Source organism: Pezoporus flaviventris, unplaced genomic scaffold (genome assembly GCF_033815535.1).
Source record: "Pezoporus flaviventris isolate CSIRO_AGI_PZ_B2104156 unplaced genomic scaffold, CSIRO_AGI_Pfla_v1 ptg000093l, whole genome shotgun sequence".
Taxonomy (NCBI): Eukaryota; Metazoa; Chordata; class Aves; order Psittaciformes; family Psittacidae; genus Pezoporus; species Pezoporus flaviventris.
The window spans coordinates 4048585-4068561 of NW_026892641.1; the positions used below are offsets into that span (position 1 = coordinate 4048585).

A 19977-nucleotide genomic window follows, 5' to 3' on the forward strand; every position below is an offset into this window, starting at 1 on the left:
CACCGCTCCCAAAGCAGAGCAGGAAGAGGCTGGAAAGGGGGCAGGAAGCAAACACACCCCCCCAAAAAGCAAGCTCCTGCCAGCAGGTGGATGGAGGAAGCAGGGCTGAGTGTACCAAAGGAAAAGATACGACCAGAGTCAATGATCCCAAGGGAAGCAGGATGATGGCGTTGGTGCAGCCACCCCTCCATCCCATGGCACATGGGGAGGAGCAGCTCTTGACGTGTCTGTTTGGCATCCAGAGGGTTAACGGTGGCAAATGTGCTTTGTAAACATCTGAGTTTTGTGTTTCCTTCTTCTTTTTCCTGTTTTTTTTCTGTAAGTGATTCCAGGGGAAATAGGGAAAGGAGAAAGCTGCCCCCCCCCCCCCCCCCCCCCCCAACCCACCCCAGCACTACCCCAAAGCCCCACTGCTTGGAGGCAACGCAGCCCCTCGAACCAGTGAGAAGTCTCATTCCTCCTCTTCCTCCTCCCATCCTTTGCCTTGTTTTAACATAGAAAATACTCACTTATGTATTTACCTCTAATAAATGCAAGTTAGTCCCATCAAACATGCTTTTGCTTCGATATCAAGAATTGGTGCTGAACAACTCTTGGCTTGATATTAGAAATATACCACCAACCCCCCCCCCCGTCCCCCCGTCCCCCCCCAACCCTCCCCATCCCCATCCCAACAAAGAAGACAGAAATATCATGGAAAATACAGGTGACACCTACGGAGGACATGAGGGGACCAGCTCCTGGGCATTACATTCGTGTCTCAGCCCATGGCAACAGTGAGGGTCCTCTGCCTGGTCCCAGAGGCATGAAGTACCCAGGGTCTGCCCCGCCATCCCGTCTCCATGCAGAGACATCTGAGCCCCAAAAACATCTGGGTCCCCCCCACCCCATAGTAGTAAGGACCATGGGACCAAGCTGGAGGGGAGCAGAAGCACCGCTGCCCAAAGGCAATCCCCAAATCCTGCCCTAAAGGAGGCAGAGGGGATGGTTTGCCACTCCTTGGCATTGCTCGGTCCCAAAACTGGCTCTTCTTCCCCTCACCACATAGGGAAAGGGGATGGCGGGTCCATACTGCTTTGCAGGAAAGGCCCTGAGCACCCCAGCACCTTCTCCATGGTGCCTGCTGCCCACCAAGCCAGGGCTCCATGCCATTCCACACATTGGGAATGAAGCTTCGCATCCCGCCCCGGGGACCAGCAGCCTGCACGGCACCAGTAAAACCCTGATGCTTGGAGATCTTGTGTTTGTTATAGAGGTATTGACGTGCCTACAGAGAAGGTGCCCTGCTCCAGTCAGGCATGGGGACCTAAGGGGACCTCACCACAGCCACCCAGGCAGCTCCATAAGCCATGGGATCCATCAGGATTAACACCAAGGCGGCGAGGATGGGTGCCCACTGGCACCCAGCGAGGTAGCGGCATGGGGAGCCTGTCCCCACAGCGTGTCCCCCGTCCTGTGCCACCCCACGGGCCTCATCCTTCCCGTTGAAAACAGCACCCCTGGAGCTGAAATTCATCTGGAGAAGCAATAAAATCCAAGCAAGACACAGCCCTCAGTGGGAAAACCACTTCCTTACCAGCAAGCTGGCGGCAAACGGGGTGCCCAGGCTCCCCCCAATCCCGGGGATTTTTCCCTTTTCCCTCCCTTTTCCATGTTTTTCCCTATCAAAACAGCAAACAGCAGCGATGCTGGGAGGGCAGCCAGAGCCTATGGAGCCCTCTGAGCCCCCCAGCCTTACCCAACCCTCCTCTCCTTGGCCACCATATTGCTCAAACAGCACTAGGCATGGATACAAAAATAAAACAGCTATGTGACTTAGATATATAGAATTTATATATATATATATATAGATAGATTTGTATATATATCTTTTTGTCTATTTATAGGTGGATGGAGAAGCAGAGAAGCCAAAGCGCAAGAGGATGGCAAACTACTCGCCCTGCTCCCGCTGTTCCCACTCTCCCCACCTCTGCCAGCCTCTCTCCTGCTGCACAGAGATTTCTGACACCTACATCTAAGGAATTCACTTAAATATTTCCTCTTCCCCCCCCTTCTAAAATAGAAAGTAACTATCTATTTGTTTCAGGTTTGTATATACAACGCAGGTTCCAAACACCAATATCGTTTCTTTAGATAAGAGATACTGGGGCTCAGCTGGAAAGTAGTTCTTTTGTTTTATAATAGAAGTGCCGAGGGGAAGGGGTGGAAATCAGAGGAGCTTCCAGACCACAGGAATGCCTTATCCTGGCATGATGGGCACCCCCTTTGCAGCCCTCTTGGTCCCCTGGAACCTCAGGAGAACAAGAATAAAAGCCTCCTCTAGGAGAGAAATTGGTATTTTTGATGGCAAAGCAAAAATCTGGGCAAAGTCTCCTCCATAGCACGTGTCCCACCCCATTCCAACCAGGATAAATCTTTAACTACCACTACAGCACCTGCTTTCCATGTCCAACCCCCTCTACAGCCTGGACCAGCCTGCCTGGCCCCTGTTTCTCCTGCCCACCCTCTCCCCAGTACGGTCCTTTATCCATCCATGCACGCATCAAAAGGCAGCCAGAGCCTTGGGACTGGGGATGCAGCCCTGGGATTGGGGATGCTCGTTGGCACAGGGCCCGAGGTCATCCAGCAAGATGCCCACTGCCAACACAAGTGATGAGGAACTGCCAGCTTAGCAGGAACCTGCCAAGTCAAAGCACATATAAATAGGGAAAAACAGGGAAACACAGCACTGGGAGGCCCCCACTCATCCCAGTTGCTTGGGAAGGCGAACAGGCTCCCACCTCCAGCCCTTTCCCAGGAAGCACCAGCTCCACATCACTGATGGGAATGGAGTTTGACATCAAGTTTCCTCTTTTGCTGCCAGATTGGAGGTGACATCCCTGCTCCTGCAGATTCCAGCCCTCACCTCCAAGAGGAGCAAACTGCACTTCCCAGCCAACACACGCAGGGAGGAGTAAAGATACTCAGCCAAAAAGACAACCAAGGTGAAGAGGGGTAATGGGAGCAAGCATCTCATTGTCTTTTAACAGCCCAGACAGCATGGGGATGGGCTCCCGCAGAGCAGCCAGCCTGAATTCAGCCAGTCCCATGGTGCCAGTACAGGCTCTGCTCTCATTACAGAACAGATATTAACAGTCCTGCTAATGAGGTTTAAAAAAGCAAAAAGGAAAGAAAAGCCATCGATAAGAACATCTTGTGCCAGCGAGGAGCCACTGCTGGGCCCACCTGGCACCGCGTTCCTCATCCCGAGGGACAAATTTAGCCATATCCCTTCTCATCCCTTCTGACTCATGCTTTTCCTGGGAAGAACAGATGCTTCCACACCAGAGCAGCGTCTAGAGGGACGTAAGGGAAGGGTTCCTGCGTGGTGCTGCCTCTGCTTTAAGCCACTGCACCAGCGTGATGGCCCTTTCACACGCCATGCACACGCAGAGGGGAGGACCTGACGCTTCTGATTCTCAATGTGACGGCCCGGGGTAAGTCCCATACAATGAATAAAGCACCAAAACCAAACGGGGAGGGGGGTAATGAGTATCAAAAGCAGGATTTGGTTGTGTGCAGCAGGGCTGCAGTGCCTGGTCCGTTCCCAAATCCTGTTGCTCCCAACCCTTCCACCAAGCTTTGCCCATCCCAATTCCACCCCCCATTCAGCACAGCTCTAAATACTCTCCCCCTAATGACAAACATACCCCCAACATGCAAATCTACTGGACTTCTGCATACATCTACCTTTGTCCTACGCTTCTCTATGTATTTATAGCTCATATATACAGTGTGTTTGACTCCAGTTCCTTGGAAAGATTTCCTGCCACAAACAGCATCGACTCTGCCACATGGGACACGTGGCAATGCCTGAAGGCAGCCAGCAGCTGGTCCAGCCTTGCTGAAGGACACCCCGAACCAAGAACCACAGCTGAAACCAACCCAGAACTTCAGAGAACTCCCATATCTGCATCACTGCCAAAGACAGGCTGCAAGGGACAAGCATATCTCTAACGCATGTGTCATGCCCAGCTGCCATCACTAAGCCCTGCAGGACTATGCCTGCTGTGAGAGCACACCTCCACCCCTGGAAGCAGGTCCAGCAAAGTTGATATTCCCTTTATATTCCCTATACATCCATACACCCAAACACCATCACCTCCAAAGGAAGGGCTGAACCTCCTAAGGGTGACACTGAGGGGACACCACCAGATCAGCAACGTGGAGCCCATCAGCGACCAAACCCGGCCTCCAAATCACACCAACACACAGCAGCAGCAGTGAGTAACCTACCCTGGGAAAACCATCACCTGAGCTCATGGGGACCACTCTGCTCAGGGAGCACCTACACATGTACCCAGTGAGACCACAAACCATGCCTCCTGCCACGGTCTTCATCCCAGGCCCATGGCAGGGCTGGGAAGAGACCCTGAGACCTTCCACCCTACAACCCCATCGCTCCTGTGGAGGCAGTTAATGGCAGGCACAGAAACAGGCCCCATAAGTGGGCCATAAACATCCCCTCTCTCCCATTTACACCAACGTGCATTTCCCTTCACAACAATGCTGCAAAACTGAGACCACCGGTGGGTTTGCATGGCAAAGTCAACTTAAAAATCCATGGCTGATTGCTCAGCAGCTCCTGCTGGAAAAGCAATGGGACAGCACGAGGTTGATGGAGAGGGTGTGAGGAACAGCATCCCATAACAACCCCATCTTCCCAAGGGATCTCAGCAACATTCCCGTACCTACCTCTCGGTGTGACCCAGCAACCGAATCCTGCACCCCGATGGTGATGGAGAACAGCACCGGAGCATCCCCACCATGGCCACCTCACAGCAGGAACCCCCTAAAGCCAGGTTGGTGCCCACTGCAGTGACGCTTTGGTGAAGCCCAGGGCCAAATATTCCTGTGATTCAGAGGCATCTCTTCACTTTTGGCCCAGGATTTGCCAAAGGACCTAATGAAATGCATCAAGTACAGAACGTGCAAGGAGGAATCGTGTGCTTACTGCTAAAGGAAGAGCCATCTACCTCAGACAAGCTTAGCAAATAAGAGAGTTGGGCCCAGGGAGATAAAAAACATGATATATTTTGCAGCATGAAGGAGAAAAATGAAAGGAAGGAGATGAAGCAGCAGCAGCAGCAGCTGTGTTTGCAAACCACCAAAGCGAAACGGAGTTCAAACAGGGATGAAATGGGGGAAGCGTTTGGCATCGTCTGACACAGCTTCGATGTCCCAGGTCCGCGGGAGGAGAGAGGGGAAACCAGAGGGCTGGGAGAAGCCAGGAGGTTGCCAAAGCAAGAGGTGAGCCCGTCTGCCAAAGCACAGCCCGAGTCTATCAGAAGGTAGCTCGGTCTAGCAGGGAAAGGAGTTAAGGATGGTTTTTAGGGAAGAGCCGCTTCCATGAGGCGCCCGGGCGGGATTTCCCACTCCAGCAGCATGGCTGAAAGAGAGAGGGCTGCAGCTCCAGCCTCTAAAGGTCGAAGACCATGAAAAGCAGGGGGCCCAGTGGCTCAAAACACCTGCAAAAGGAAAACAACTCTCAAAAAGACTGACCCAGCAAGCCGGCGCGCTCCATCAACCTTCCAAAGCCTCTAGAGCTCCTTAAGACGGGAAAGGGGCACAGTCCCGAGGTAGCGACCTCAAGAGCCCGAAGACATCACCTTGCCCATAGGAACGGGCGTCATAAACACCTTGGAAAGCACTCAAAGGATAAAAAAACCCCAGCCTTCTGTTAGAGAGGTTGAGGCAACAAGAGCAAAAGGAAGAGCAAGTCAGCACGAAGCCTCCCCCCCCGGCCCCCATTGTCACCTGTCCATCAGGAGCAGCCCACTGACGTTGCCGGCGAGCTGAAGTTACCCAGGCAGAGTGTTCCCGCTGGCGAGCGGGGGAATGGCATTAAATCAATTCAGATCCGAGCGGGTTCTAGGGAAAACCCCCTAAAAACACACTCAAAGCAAAGAAATTGGCAGTCATACCGTTAGCGAGGTTGAATTCTCACTCTGATAGTTGAGGTTCTTAACATCACGTACTCAATAGAAAGCCCTGGTAGAGGCTGGAAGGAGAGGGGCATTCCTACAACACCCTCCCTCCTTCCCAAGACAAACCTGCTCACGGTTTGAAGACCACCTACACGATGTTAAAGCTCCGAGATATCACGTTATCGAGTTAGAGGATTCATTGTCAAGTGGTTCAAACCTAAGTGAGGGCTTTGAGACTGGAAAAGACACAGCGCTCTGCCTTTTGGGGTCGCAGGGAGCCCAGTGTCCTGCTGGAAGAGGAAGCACAACCTCCAAACCCAGGTATTTCTAGGCTGGAGGATCAATACACTCCAACCTAAAAGCTCCCAGGGAGCGTGGCGTGGTTGGAGTGCTGCAGCCCAGCTGAGAGCTCACGTCTTTGTCCAAACATCTAAGCCCTTGGAGGTTCAACCAGCAGCAAGAGCAATAACCAAGGCAAAGCAGAATTAAAGGCGAGATTGTGGAGAATCTCTTGGCAATTCTACCTGGGAATAAACAAAAGTTTCAGATGCAAATGGAGAGCCTGGGGCAAAAACCATGCCTAAAGGCTCTTGGATTCTCCTGATGCTTCTTCTAGACAGCCCGAATCCGCTGGAAGCAAGAATATCCACATGAAACACACGGTGGTTTATTCCCAGGCAGGCTGGAGGATTTAGCACTCAGAGGAAGAAGTGTGCAAATCTGGATGCAGTGGTTGATTTTACCACTTCAAAACCCCCAAAACCTCTAAATCTCTTAAAGGGAGGGATCACTTGGTACCAGCACTCAGCATCTAGGCAGCACTTGCGGTCTGTAGGTGACCGAAGTGCTTGTTCAAAGTGCTCAAATATGACTTATCCCCATTTTACAGATGGGAGAACTGAGGCACAGAAAGGTTGAGTGACTTGCCCAAGGCCACGCAGTCAGAGAGTGGAGGCAGAGCAGGAAAGGGAGCCCGGTTGCTCTCGGAGACAGGCTACACCTCTCCTGCTAAAGGGAAAACAAAAGGCCTGTGCAATCCAGAAAACCACCAGCCGCCAAACCTACCCTACGTGTGGTGAAATACGTTCTGGTGAAGAGATACAACAGCATTACCAAGAGGGGAACAGCAGGTCTCCTCGGATGGAGCAAAGGGAGGGACACAACCCCGGTGGGGCTCACAGCCTCCACGGCCAGGCTGGAGCAGGAGAAAGAAGTGGGGAAAAGAGTGAAACCAGCAGCAACGTGTTTGAAGCCAATGTGAAAGGCCAGGCTTCGCTTTGCACAGATGCTCCAAGGAGCCATCATCCATCTCCATCTGCAGAGCTGGGGCTTTTCCAGCTGCTTGCACTGGGTTCAGCATCTGCTGATGGAGGCTTTTGGGACCCCGTGGCCAAACCCCCTTGGTCTGCACGCCTGCGTCTCCCCTGTTTGGCAGTTGTGAGTCAGGATTACAGACGTTACCGCAGGAAGAAATCACATTACCACATAGCACTGAGTGCACCACTGATAACACAAAGTGTCAGGAGGAATAAATCAAAACCACCCTCATCAAAGCTGAGGGACACCAGACCTGGGGCACAAAGACCCTTGGTTGACAGCAGTCCCATACCTGCATGCTCACATGCTTTAACAAACGTTCAAACACAGAGAGAAATGATTCCTCACATCAGGAACAGGCTGCCAAAGGAAGCTTGTGGCTGCCCCATTCCTGGAAGTGTCCAAGGCCAGGCTGGACAAGGCTTGGAGCAACCTGCTGTAGTGGAACGTGTCCCTGCCCATGGCAGGGGGTTGGAACTGTATGACCTTTCTTTCCAACCCAAACCAGTCTGCGATTCTATCTCAGACCAGTTCAAAGGCTCAGGGTCTTTCTGGTTTTCCCTTTCAGAGACAGGTAAGGAAAGATGTCACGGATGGTTTTGTTGCTGTTATCTTCACACAAAAGGAGGCTGGGAAGGGGAAGGCAGGGCAATTTTCACAATTCCAGCTTTCCTGGGATTATTTGGTCATGGTTTTATCATAATCGGATTCATGGGATCACCAGTTCCCGGCTGGGTTCTTGGCTTCTTGTCAACTAATTACACCCTGTGCCATTTAATTTCTTCCAGCGATCGAGCTGCTCAACCCCACACTTCCTCCCTAACCTCACACTATGGAAGCGACATCAAAAGCTCCATTGATTTCTTTTAAGCCTAAAGATCTTTCCCGAAACCGAGGTGCAATGCCTCCCCCTTCCCACCCCACCACCAAAGCCAACCGGAGCAGTGGGGGAGAAGCAGATCCCAGGCATCCTCTCCACCCCCTAACCTGCTCCAAGATGCCCCCAGCTCATCCCCACCCCAAGCCACCAGCGTAGGGGCGTCCCCCACCATGTCCCCCATCACCTCCATCCCCCGGCGGCGCGATGTTGGCTCCCTCCACCCCGTCCTGTTTAAGCACGTGGGGCCGGCGCTAGGCTAAAGCAAGGTGGCGTGGCCGCTGGTGTCGTCATGGTCCACGCTGTTGAGGATGGCTGTCTGGTCTTCAGGGAGCTGCCGGTGGCAGAGGTCGTCCTTCAGCGCCGAGAGGCGGGCGAAGGGGTCCTGACGAGGGTGTCTCTTCTTCTTGCGGAGGCAGACAGCTTCGTCAGGCCACAGTACCTGAGAGTTGGGAAGGTGCTGAACCTGGGAGGCAGAGCCGTCTGCGGGGGAAGAGAAGCATGGAATCATAGGAGCATGGAATCAACTGGGTTGGAAAAGACCCTTGAGATCAAGTCCAACCATTCCCCATCACTAACCCATGCCACTGAGGGCCTTGTCTACATGGTTTGTGAACACTTCCAGGGATGGTGGTTCCAACACTTCCCTGGAAGCCTGTTCCAGTGCCTGAGACCCAAGATAGATGGGACCAGAGGCAACACCAGCAGCAAGCAGAGTGCTTTGCATGCTGTAAAAGAGAGGTTAAAACAAGCCCGGCCCTGAATCTAATCACTTGGTGAGAAGGGCATCATGGAAAGTTAACACTCAGAACCCAAACCAGACTGGAGATGCATGAAAGGGGAACTTGTTTTGGAGGTGGGGAGGAGCAGCAGAGGGACACGGTGAGCAAGGGAGCCGTCCCTTTAGGGATAGGGGGTGAGGGCATCATCCACGGATGGGTTTGGAGCCAGCAGGGACCTGCCTGGTCTTTGCCCATGGGAGGGCAGAGGGGATGCTGATGGGGACCACGGTGCCCTTGCACTCACTGGATTGTTTTCTGGATTTCGAGGAGCCCTTGGATGACTTTTTGGGCTTCTTTATCCGCTGGTATTTCAGAGCTTCAAGCCTCTCAGGTGCAGCAGCGTCCCCGGGCGGAGATGGACAGTTTCTAGGGAGCAAAAAGCAGACAGGCATTGTCAGCGGCTCTCAGCCACTCTCCGGCCTCTGGATGTCCCCGGTGGGGGATCGGTTGACCCCAGCCAGCTGTGCCATGGAAAAGGAAAAGGTGAGAAACCCGGGGCCTCGCCGGCCCCCGACATCTCCTCCACGTTGCCGGTCCCAAAAGCAACGTCCAGCAAGAGCGTTGCCAGCACCCCCAGCTCACCTGCCTGCCATGCCAGCACAGCTAAACCAAAAAGGACGGGGCAGATCCTATGTCCGATAAGGTATTGCTGGGAAGCGGTGGGGGAAACCCCTTGGGATGGAAAGAGAGGAAGAAGACAGGCAGAAGCGGCACGGCAGCATCGAGACGGGCACCACGAGCCACCCATGGTGGACAACACCAGCACCACGAGCAGCAGGGAGGCAGAATCCTGCCCGGCCCTGCTCCCATGGCCAGGATAACCGAGCGCCACACGACAGACAGGGACACAAAGGGCACACGCCGACAGCCGGGAACCTCATTCCCAGGTCCCTGCTATAAGCAACAACAGAAACACAACAGCACGGGAGCATCTACTCCTTTCCCACCCAGAGCTGGGTTTTCCTGCCCTGTGGGACAGGATGTTGGAATGGTGAGGTTTTACCATGAGGGACAAGGAGGGGATTTGCAAATAGGTGTTTCCTGCAGGACAGCAAGAAGCTGTAAGTGATAGTTTTCCAGCTCCAGCCCCTGAGTAACTCTTCTACAGGAATCAGCTCAAGGTTAAGTGGTCTCCCCTTTGCAAAGGGATCTTCTGCTCTGTTTTCTTCACTGTACCTGTTTTCCCACCCAAGGGCTGGAAAGCTGACTGCTGTCAGCAGGGTAGCAAGGAAAACCTTTCCCTTTGGACAACGGTCAGCCCAGTTCTTGCCTATAACACATCCCAGCATCCCCCCCTCTTGCTGCTTTCCCATCTCCTTCCCTCTTCTATTTTACTTTCAGGACCCTCGATGTTGCACCAGCACCTGCAGAAGGAGAAGCCTGAGGCTACAGGTAACAACCTGGGATCAACTTGAGTTGTTACAGAGCAACCTGCATGCAAGGTGTCCAGAGATGACAGGGAAAGCACCCGCAAAACATCCTTCATTGCAATAGAGCCAGTGCTCAAAGCCAGGCTCCAGAGAGGAGATTTGAACCAGCATGCATCAAACAAGCCTGTCTACACAACACTCTACTGCTTTCACAACTGGAGGTCGGTGACCAAACCTTTTCCAAACAGCCACACAGAGCATGGCAACTCCTGCATCTTCAGGTGTCTGTGATGGGGTTGGGATGAGCAGACCCCACAAGGCACACGCCCTGCACCCAGCAGCATGTGGAGGAGCTGCCTCAGTGTCCCCAAGAAGCTGTGGATGAAATCTTCCTGGTGGGTCAGTAAGATGGGACCCATCCAGCATCGCCAAAACTCTGTGTGCCAGCGGTAGGGAATGAGTAAGCATAGAGCCCCAGCACAAGGTACAAGACCACATCCCCCTGTGATGTGTTTGAAGCTTCTCATCTCCATTAGATTCCAGGAGGAGCCTTGCAGGCCCTGAAAACACCCTGCAGGGTTTCCTCTGGAAGTCTTCCACTGCTGTGGAGCCCGATGTGCCAGCAACTCTTCATGTCTCAGATCCCAAGTGACTGATGCTTCAGCTGAAGCGGCACAGGCAGAGAGCTCCCAAGGGATTTTTCCCCTTGAGGAGCAGGAGGGGTTGGTTTTGAAGCTGGTTTCTGAAGGTACGTGTGATTGCAAAGCCTCTCAGATCTTCCAGCCGCGTTGGAGAGCAGTGAGAAAAGCACAGTGCGAATTGATGCAGCAGCTGGGGCACAGCAGATGCAACAGAAACCCAAACACTGGGTATGAAGAGCTGCTTTTCATGTTTCACATCAACATCAAGGCATGGAATGCTCCTGGAGAGCCTCTGTTCCAGCTCCCAGCAGAGCAGCACGTCAACAGAAGATGAAGCAACTCGTCAGACGAGCTGCTGGCTGGATCCAAGTGAGAGCTTTCCCTCATAGGAAAGATGACATTTACGAGCCCAGAGAGTTGCAGTTCTTCAACATCATCTTCCCAAGGGCAACGAGATGCTGCAAGTGGCAGCTCCAAGCTCCACTGGGGCATTGCCCACTGGGCTGCATCAACACCAACAGCCACTGGGCTGTACACCACACACATAAGATGGTTCAGAGTAACACCACATTGACCCAGAAGGCCAACAACATAGGACTTCCTGCAGTAATTCCCATCTGAATAGTCAATAAGAGGCTTTTCCCACTTCTATCCACCATTCTCTGGTTTGCACAATACATTCATGCAGGTACTTGGCTAATGGCGACCTCAATTGCTCCAGCCCCACTCCATCTCCCATGTGTGCCACCATCCTGCCCATCAGCATCTTTACCTTTTACTGCCTGTTCCCACCATCCAGTTAACTTTGCTGCTATTAGTAAGGCCCAACTTATAAAAGGCTCTTGCTCTTTCCATGCTTTTTTTCCTTCTAAGAAGATGTTCCTGTGGCACGTTGACAAAATGAGACAGATTTACGCGAGGGATTAGGGGGAAATTGCCTGAAGCTCATTTCCACTTGTTCTCCATAATTGGGCTTGTATTTATACACACAAACATAAGCAGATGAACCCATGTGTCACCATAAATAGTCTGACCTCTGGCAAGGAAGAGATACAGAGGAGGACGAGACGATGTTACTCACCAGCCAAATCGTATCTGCTCTACCCACCCTTTATTTCTTCCAAGGACTCCAATTATTTCACATTCATTTGCATTTTAAGCTCAGCCAAAAGTCTGTTCCTGCCCACAGAGTTCATATCTTGGGCAGCTGCCCATGCACCAGAAGTCTCTTGAACACATGATGATGAGGTTCAGGAAGGTGGGTGAAATTCTCCACTGCAGAACCAAGGAAAGGAGCTTCAAGAAGCACACGTGAATTCCAGGTCAAGGCCCCACAAACACCCAGAGCAGAAGCTTTCTCAAGTCTTCAAAGGACAACCCTTCTGAATGAGCTAGGGTCTGAACTGCATAGACAGGGAAGTACTGGAGAGACCAGAAAGGTACTGAGGGACCTCAGAGAACCCCAGCACAGGAAGAGGTAGCTGAGAGAAAAGAGCTATCCAAACCAACACACATCTCAGCTGCTCTTCTTCAAACCTCCTTCCACATACGAGGCAAAGACACAAGGGAAAAGCCCTGTGAAAGCATCATTAACCTCCTTCCACCCAAAAGGGGGAACCCATATAAAGGAAGAGTCCAGCAGATTCAAGGCACAATACATGTATTTCACCTCAGGGAGGTCTCAATACACATTCCCTGTCTCCTGCTCTCCTTGAGTCAAGATGTTGACATCCAGGAATAGTTTGGACATGTTAGAGCATCCACTTGGACCAGACAGAGCAACCACTTGGACCAGAGCCCACCACGTTCTTCAACCCTTCATCCTCCTCAGATGAAGAGTTCAATTCAAGGCTCCATCTCACACCCAAAGTCCAGCATGATCCAATAAGATGTCCTGCAAGTTGGAATGCCCCCTCTGTCCCGAGGCTGCTGCCTCCATCCTGGAATGCCATCATGCAACACTTGAGATCCTTCGGCACAAGAGGCGCTAGAGAAACACAGCGGTGACGGCCCCTTGCCAAGGCACCACAATGAGGGAGGAAGAGGCTGGGAACACACCAGAGAAGGGTGTCCCCTTCTCCAGGTCTGCAGACACCACAACTCATCTACACAACGGACTTCACCATGCTGACGGGAGAGGAGAGAGGGTGAGGGAAAAGGGGCTGGACTGGAGAGGAAGAGGGGGGAATAAAGTCACGGGGCAAGGGAAGAGAGGAAGAGAAATGAAAAACGGGAGTGAGAAAATATAGAAGGAACTTAAAAGAGACTGAAAAGAAGAAAATCATAGTAATAATCCAGAAAGAAAAGAGAAAAAAAAACGCACTCAGACAAGCGGACTCACAACTTCTCCAAGCGGGAGGAGGCATGGAACACATGCAGAGGAGCAGCACATGGACAGTCTTTAAAGGGGAACCTGGTTTCTTTCAAGCGGGGAGCGAGGGGTGACCTCCTCCCGCACGCCTGGCACCCACGTCCCTTTGTCACTCAACGCTACGCCATGGCCGAGCCTCCCAAATCCTGGCATCAGCAGCACTGCCCTGGAAAAGGGGGGTCCTGAAGGGATCAGCCAGGGCAGGCTGTGGTGCTGAGGGGCATGGGTGCTTGGTGCTTTGTCTGTGGTTTTTGGGTTTCCCTCTGCACGGAGGCGACAGCCCCGCTTTAGCCCATTAGGAGATGCATCCGGAGAGAAGAGGATGGGAAAACTGCCTGTGCTGACTCGGGAATGGCATTATTTATCCCTGCCTTTCACCCAGGGAAAAGCCTGCAACCACCACCGAGCCCATACACCACAGGATCACAGACTGGTTTGGAAACGACCTTAAGATCATCCAGTCCCAACCCCCTGCCATGGGCAGGGACACCTTCCACTAGAGCAGGTTGCTCCAAGCCCCTTCCAACCCGGCCTTGAACACTGCCAGGGATGGAGCATCCCCAAGGAATGGCCTCTCCCTTTCCTTCCCTCAGCTTTTATTACTGCAGTACAGCAGTCCAGCTGGTCTGGTGAAAAATCCCTGTGCTCTGCACGCACTGACAATTTTATGACCCCAAATCATCAAGAAATTACTTGGCTGGGCTCTTTACAGGATTCCTTGCTTATTAAAGGGAGATTTATCCTTCTGGCTTCCCCTTTTGGGAAGTCTCTCCTGCAGCTCCAGTCCCCTGCAGCATCTTGGAATAAGATGCATGGCTACTCCTCAGGAAGCATCCTGCTGGGCAATGTGACTCTGCTCCTAAAAACCCATCAGCCCACGGCATCTGGAGACAGGAGCCCACCAGGATCTGTGCAAAAGCCACACCAAACCAGCCCGGATCCACCTCTGCTCTATTAAAGCCATGTTACTTGTGTCCCTAATGCTCCCAGAGCAGGGAAGTACCACAGGGAAGGAAGAGTGAGAACAGCCACGTCCTCACTGAGGGCTTCTTTATTACTCCAGAAGCCTGGCACAGCTCAGATCTCCCCGAGGCTTGGTCCCAGCTTTGTTCCTCATGCGATACCCTGCTCTGGGATCAGCAGGGGAAAACAGAAGAAAGTGGCCAAGCACTCCAGACCTTTGGAAGCTACAAGGCTCAAACTAGAGAATGGTTCCTCCATGGAGCACACATCCTGTACCTGCTCCTTCCTCACCTCTCCTGCTCTGCCCACCCCACAACAACCCTCCAGGTCAGCTGGAGAAATTCTCCTCTCTTGGAAACATGTACCCGATCCCATCTCTCTCTCATGAGGCTCTTTTCCAGCCCAACAAGGGTCCTCAGGCTGTTAGAAGAGCATCAGCCAAGACCTTGACTCTGTCCATCCAAGGCAGAAAAGCTCTGTCAGACCTGTGCTAAAGAAGCCTGGGAACAGCCAAGCCCTAGAAACGGACCCACCATGTGCAATCCAACCTCTCCTTTCATAACCAGGCTGGGTGACAGCCAAAGGGGTCGGCATTCCCAGTCCTTGTAGTCAGAAATGTTACCCCATCTGCCTTTAGCAGTTTTAGTGACATCCTCTGCTTCTAAGGTCTGAAAGCCATCTCCCAATTACTCCATCCCAGTCCCAGGGGTGCCCATGGTCATCCAGGAAACAGGGCCTGTGAAGGCAGCCTCTCTCTTAGGAGAGTCTTCCGAGATCTGCTTAGGGCTTTTTAATTACAGCTGGATCAGAAGAAGTCTTCAAGGTTTCCCAATGGGAATGAGGAATCACCTCCCCAGCAGCCTGAAACTGCAGCCACGCTGCTGCCAACCACACAGCCTATCTTGGCTTCTCCCCTTCTCCATGACTGAGGGGATGTGGGAAGAACAAAACAGGTCCAGGTATTGATGGGAGCAAAATTCCCCATGTCCTGGACTGCAACTGGAGACCGCCTTGTGGAACCCTATTCCGAGGGCACTGTCTGCTCCATCTGTGCCTTCTACCTGGCTTCAGAAGGTGGCCCTGAGCTCCTCTTGGTTTGGATCACGTGGACACAGCACACACCTCCCTGACACTACACAACCAACACCGGGATCGAGGGTGCCATCCTCCAGGAAAGGAATGGTGGCCATGGGAATACAACAGCTTGGCTCATCCCAAAGTCCACTGTGAAGACATTGCTGCCACCACCGGGTTCTCCAGCCCAAAGGCAGGGGAGCAGCAGCGTGCTGCTGGGAGGGGAAACCCAAAAGCCACAGAGACTGTGTGTCCAGAGGTGTTTCCTACTGTTTTCGGATTCCTTATTCCCCTTTAAAGGAAGAGATGGTATTGGAAAAGCCCCTTCCGTGTCCCCCTTCTCATGCCCCGCTCCCAGCCACCCTCCACAGCGCCCACACCATCCTTTCGGACATGGATCACCCTTACCTATTGAGCTGAGGAGAAGCTTGTCTCGACAACACTGCCCAGATAGCTGAGATTAATCAAAAACAAAGCAGTTATCAACACCCGCAAGGAGCCGAGCTCCGCAACACATCAGCACGTCAACAACTCCAAAGGAAAAAAGGAGGGAAAGAAACCAAACAGAAACCACAAACAAAACGAGGCTGGAGAATAAAGGGGGAAAGAAACAGAAGAAGAAAGGAAACAAAGAAGAAACCAAAACAGTACTCAACGAAGCGAATGGATACACTGCGTAAAAGCACGTACAACAGTGCTGGCTCTAACACGGATCTGTCCTGGAGCTGGCTCTCCTTAGGGTTGGCCCTGGCTTGGAGACGTGGACCTATAGATGCTTAACGGCATCACTCCGGAGCTGTGCTTCCCAAAAGGCACACAGAAGTCATTTCAGGCTCGTTCAGCTCCTCTCCCTCCCCATCTTCTCCCCCGAGCCCTCCATCCTTCCCCCTGCGCCAGAGGGGTTTTCTAAGGCCATAACGCTTCCAGGTACCAGAGGGAGGGAGTGAAATGGGGGAAGTGGTGAAACGCTGCCTCCCCCCTCCCCAAAACACATTCCTCTTCTCCGCACGCCTCCGACCGCGCCGGCTCCGTGGGGCTAGGGGGCCCCGGCCCCCCAAGTCCTCTCTGCCACAAGAGGAAGGGGGTTCAAGCCCCACCAGACAACAAGCCAAAATGAAGCGAGACGAAAGGATGGGACGAAAGCACGGCTACGGGGTCTGAGGAGCTGGGAAAGACAGAGGGAAAGAGGAGGAATACAGAGAGAAAAGGAGAAAGAGAGAGACGCTTTTTGCCTGGAGCAACCCTGGTACCTGGAAAACCAGCCGCTACTGTCTAGTGCAGCCACATCCCTCTCTTAGGGCAGGATCTGAGCGTGCCGGCAGCCTCCCGATCTCCGCTGGGGTTACTTTACTGTTTCTATGTCCTCCTCTCCTGACATGCTGCTGCTGTGGCTAAAAGTCCTCGAGCTCTCCCTGCCCGCGTCCTGGGGCTGCAGCATCCCTTTTGCAGGTGGGGCGGTGACCGTGTCATGCATTAAAGCTCTCTAGACTCCGCGGGGAGGAAGAGGAAGAGGAAGGAAGACAGAGGCGCGGCGGCGGCGGCCCTAACGTTCGAAGAAAGCCAAGAGCCAGCAGCTAGAAGAGGAAACAACCGCCAGTGACACCAGGACACTTACCTACGTGAGCCGGGAGCCAGGTCATTGCACGCCTGGTAGACAGCCCATAGTCCTCACGGCGCTCCCACATTCCCAAGGGAGCAGCCAGGGAGGAGAAGGCAAGCGTTCCGACTGGGAAGGTCGCCTAAACCCCAGCTCTCTTGGGCAGTGGCCATGCAACCCCTTGGTGCCACCAAGCTTCTTCCTAGCAAAGCCCGCAAGATGCCATCTCCAAAAGGGATGCTGCAGCACGCCCAAGAGAGTCCCTACGAGTTGGGATGGTGATGGCGGGGAAGGAATCAGAGGGAATGGGTGAGGCAGGGTCAGGGAAGCAGGGAAGGGGCTGGAGGGAGGCACCACGGGGCTCACACACTTACCCCGTGGCGGCTACCGTGGTGGATGTCGGCTCCGGTTGGAGGATCTCCTCACTGGCCCTCCTTGGAGAAGGGATGTCTCCGAAAACATCCATGGTATCCACGGGCAAGGAGGACCCTTGGGAAGCGGAGTAGCCGGTGGTGGCCAGGGAGGTGAAGGCTGTGGTAGGTCGGAAGCTGGGGCTGTCGCCCCGGCTGCTGGGCGCCGGGGATCCCGTTGATGACGGTGTGGACTTGCGGGAGAAGCTCACGGCCGTGGGGGGCTGCAGGGTGATCTCCGACACCTCAGCCTGCTGGATGAGACCCGGCCGGGGCCGGGCACGGGCAGTCAGCTCCGGGGAGCTGTTCCGGGAGCTGAGGGGGCTTTGGGTCAGAGGAGAAAGCCTCGAAGGTTGTAGCACCACCTGATGTAAACTGGGCTCGGCCCTCCTGACCTGCCGAGGGCTTGGCCGAGGTCGGGGTTGGGGCTCGTACCACCTGGTATCCAGGCTGAATGTGCTTGTGCCGCTGGGAACGCCGGGCTCGGACGGTTCGTGGTAAGGCAACACGGGTATGCCCATACCTTGGCTGGTATGTCTTAGCTGCCCTTGACATCCCATGGGTTGCATAGGTTTGTCCTGCCACTTGGTGGTGGTGGGCACAGAAGGCTGTCCCCTGCCGGGTGACTTGCCGGTCCAGCTCTTTGGTGCCTCCAAGGGCAAGATGCCCGGGTAGGATGCGGGGACCACCTGAAGGGAGGAAGGGGGTGGCCCCCGAGGAAGGCAACCGGTGGGCTGGGTGCCCTCGCCCCCCTCACAGGGCTGGAGCTGGTGGGGGAACGGCGCAGGGGCCAGCTCCAGGCTGCCGAAGGGGAACTCAGCCCTGCCCCACGACTCAGGGGACCGGCCCCCCGTAGGTGTCTGGGCCAGGGGCAGCGTGCTGTTGGAGGCGTTCTCGCCGTTCTCCTCGGGGATGGTGGGGTGTCCGAAGGGCCCCTCGGGGGGCAGCGGTGGGGAGGACATGACCGAGCTCAACGGGCTGACTTCCGGCATGTAGAAGGGCGGTGGGTCCACCTCCCCGGGGCTGCTGCTGCTGAGGTAACCGTAAAACTGGTGGTGGAAAGCCCGTGGGGCTGGTGGGCGAGCCTGGCCGGTGGGCTGCAGAGCACCGGACCCCTCCAGCGCCCGGTGGAACCGGGGGCTGTATGCTGGTGGCTGAAGGTAGGACTCTTGGCTGGAGGACAGAGGGGTGAGCTGGGTTTTCAGGGCGCTGACGGAGGTGGGGACGACGGGGTCGTCGTTCTCCTCGTCCGACTGCCTGAACTCGGGGTACATGTCCGTCTCCTCCACGAAGGGGAAGCCCTCGATGCGCCGCGTCTTCAAGGAGGGCTCCATCTCCGATGGGTCCATGACGAAGCGGCCGTCCGGCCCGCGGCTGATGAGCTCAATGGGGGTGGTGGCCTCGGCTTCGGCCTCCGCCTTGGAGACGCTGTACTTCTTGCTGCTGATGGCTCGCTTGGTCTTCTTGTAAAGGGAAAGCTCCTTCTCCTTGGTGGGGCTCAGCATCCGCTTGGCCTGTGGGCCCTGGTCATCAGAGGACTCTGAAGGGGGACGGAGCGTGCGGATGCTCTCGGGACTCACCTTGCCGGAAGACAACCTGGACCACAAGGGAGAAAAACCAAGAGGGGACTGTCACCCGGAGGGGAAAGGAGGTCTTCTCGAGCAGAAGAACCACCAGCTGGATCCAGAGAACAGACTGCTACCAGCTCTCCAAAGAGGAACCACTGGGAGAAACCAGGATGGCAAAGTCTTGCACGGTCAGAGGACCAGCAGCAATGCCCATCATCCTGCTCCGCTGGAAGAGAGCTTAGCACCCTCACCAAGGCAACCAGCTCCACCAACGCCCTGCAACCAGCTCCACCAACACCCTGCAACCAGCTCCACCAACACCCTGCAACCAGCTCCACCAACACCCTGCAACCAGCTCCACCAACACCCTGCAACCAGCTCCATCAACACCCTGCAACCAGCTCCACCAATGCCTTGCAACCAGCTCCACCAACACCCTGCAACCAGCTCCACCAACGCCCTGCAACCAGCTCCACCAATGCCCTGCAACCAGCTCCACCAATGCCCTGCAACCAGCTCCACCAATGCCCTGCAACCAGCTCCACCAACGCCCTGCAACCAGCTCCATCAGCACCTTGCAACCAGCTCCATAGCCCCAGAAGGACAAAAGACAGATCCAGAGCTCACTTCCAACTCCTGCAAAGGTTTCCTATGTCCACCTGAGCTATCAACACAGAGAAAGCCCCTGAGAGGGACATCAGGCAAACGTTTCCCTCCTGCAGAACTCAGTATCTCACTTGCAGATGTTGATGGATCATTTCAGACCAACCGTCTACCCCATTCTCAACACTCCAACTTAAGGCTGAGAGCCTCAAAGGCAGAAAGCATCAGAATAGTTCACTCATCCCTATCCAGAAAGCCTCGGACAAAGAGGGTTCAAAGGCAAAAGGCAGCAGATCCAACAAAGCCAGCCCAGGCATGGTTATTCCAGTGCAGTGGATGAACCAAAATAAAGCAAGATTAAGATCCACCAGCACTGGGACATTTTACAGCGATCCAGGAGCCAAAGCATGAGGTGTCCACATCTGACTCCCATGAAGA

General features: G+C 54.2%; 1 protein-coding gene across 8 annotated transcripts in view; it reads right to left on the reverse strand.

Moving 5' to 3' along the window:
- Positions 1–7626: 7626 nt before the first annotated feature.
- Positions 7627–19977, reverse strand: part of IGSF9B (immunoglobulin superfamily member 9B) — a 38501-nt gene continuing 26150 nt past the window's right edge. For 6 of the 8 annotated variants that reach the window (XM_061476158.1, XM_061476157.1, XM_061476155.1 and 3 more), the window contains 3 exons: positions 17333–18964; positions 9187–9308; positions 7627–8643 (listed from right to left, as the gene is read on the reverse strand). In XM_061476158.1, the coding sequence (XP_061332142.1) occupies positions 8420–8643; positions 9187–9308; positions 17333–18964 (1978 nt within the window). In that variant the 3' untranslated portion in view covers positions 7627–8419. Of the gene's footprint in view, positions 8644–9186; positions 9309–15769; positions 15816–16611; positions 16936–17332; positions 18965–19977 lie in introns of those variants that run through there. The other 2 variants (XR_009747347.1, XR_009747348.1) reach the window with 2 other exon arrangements.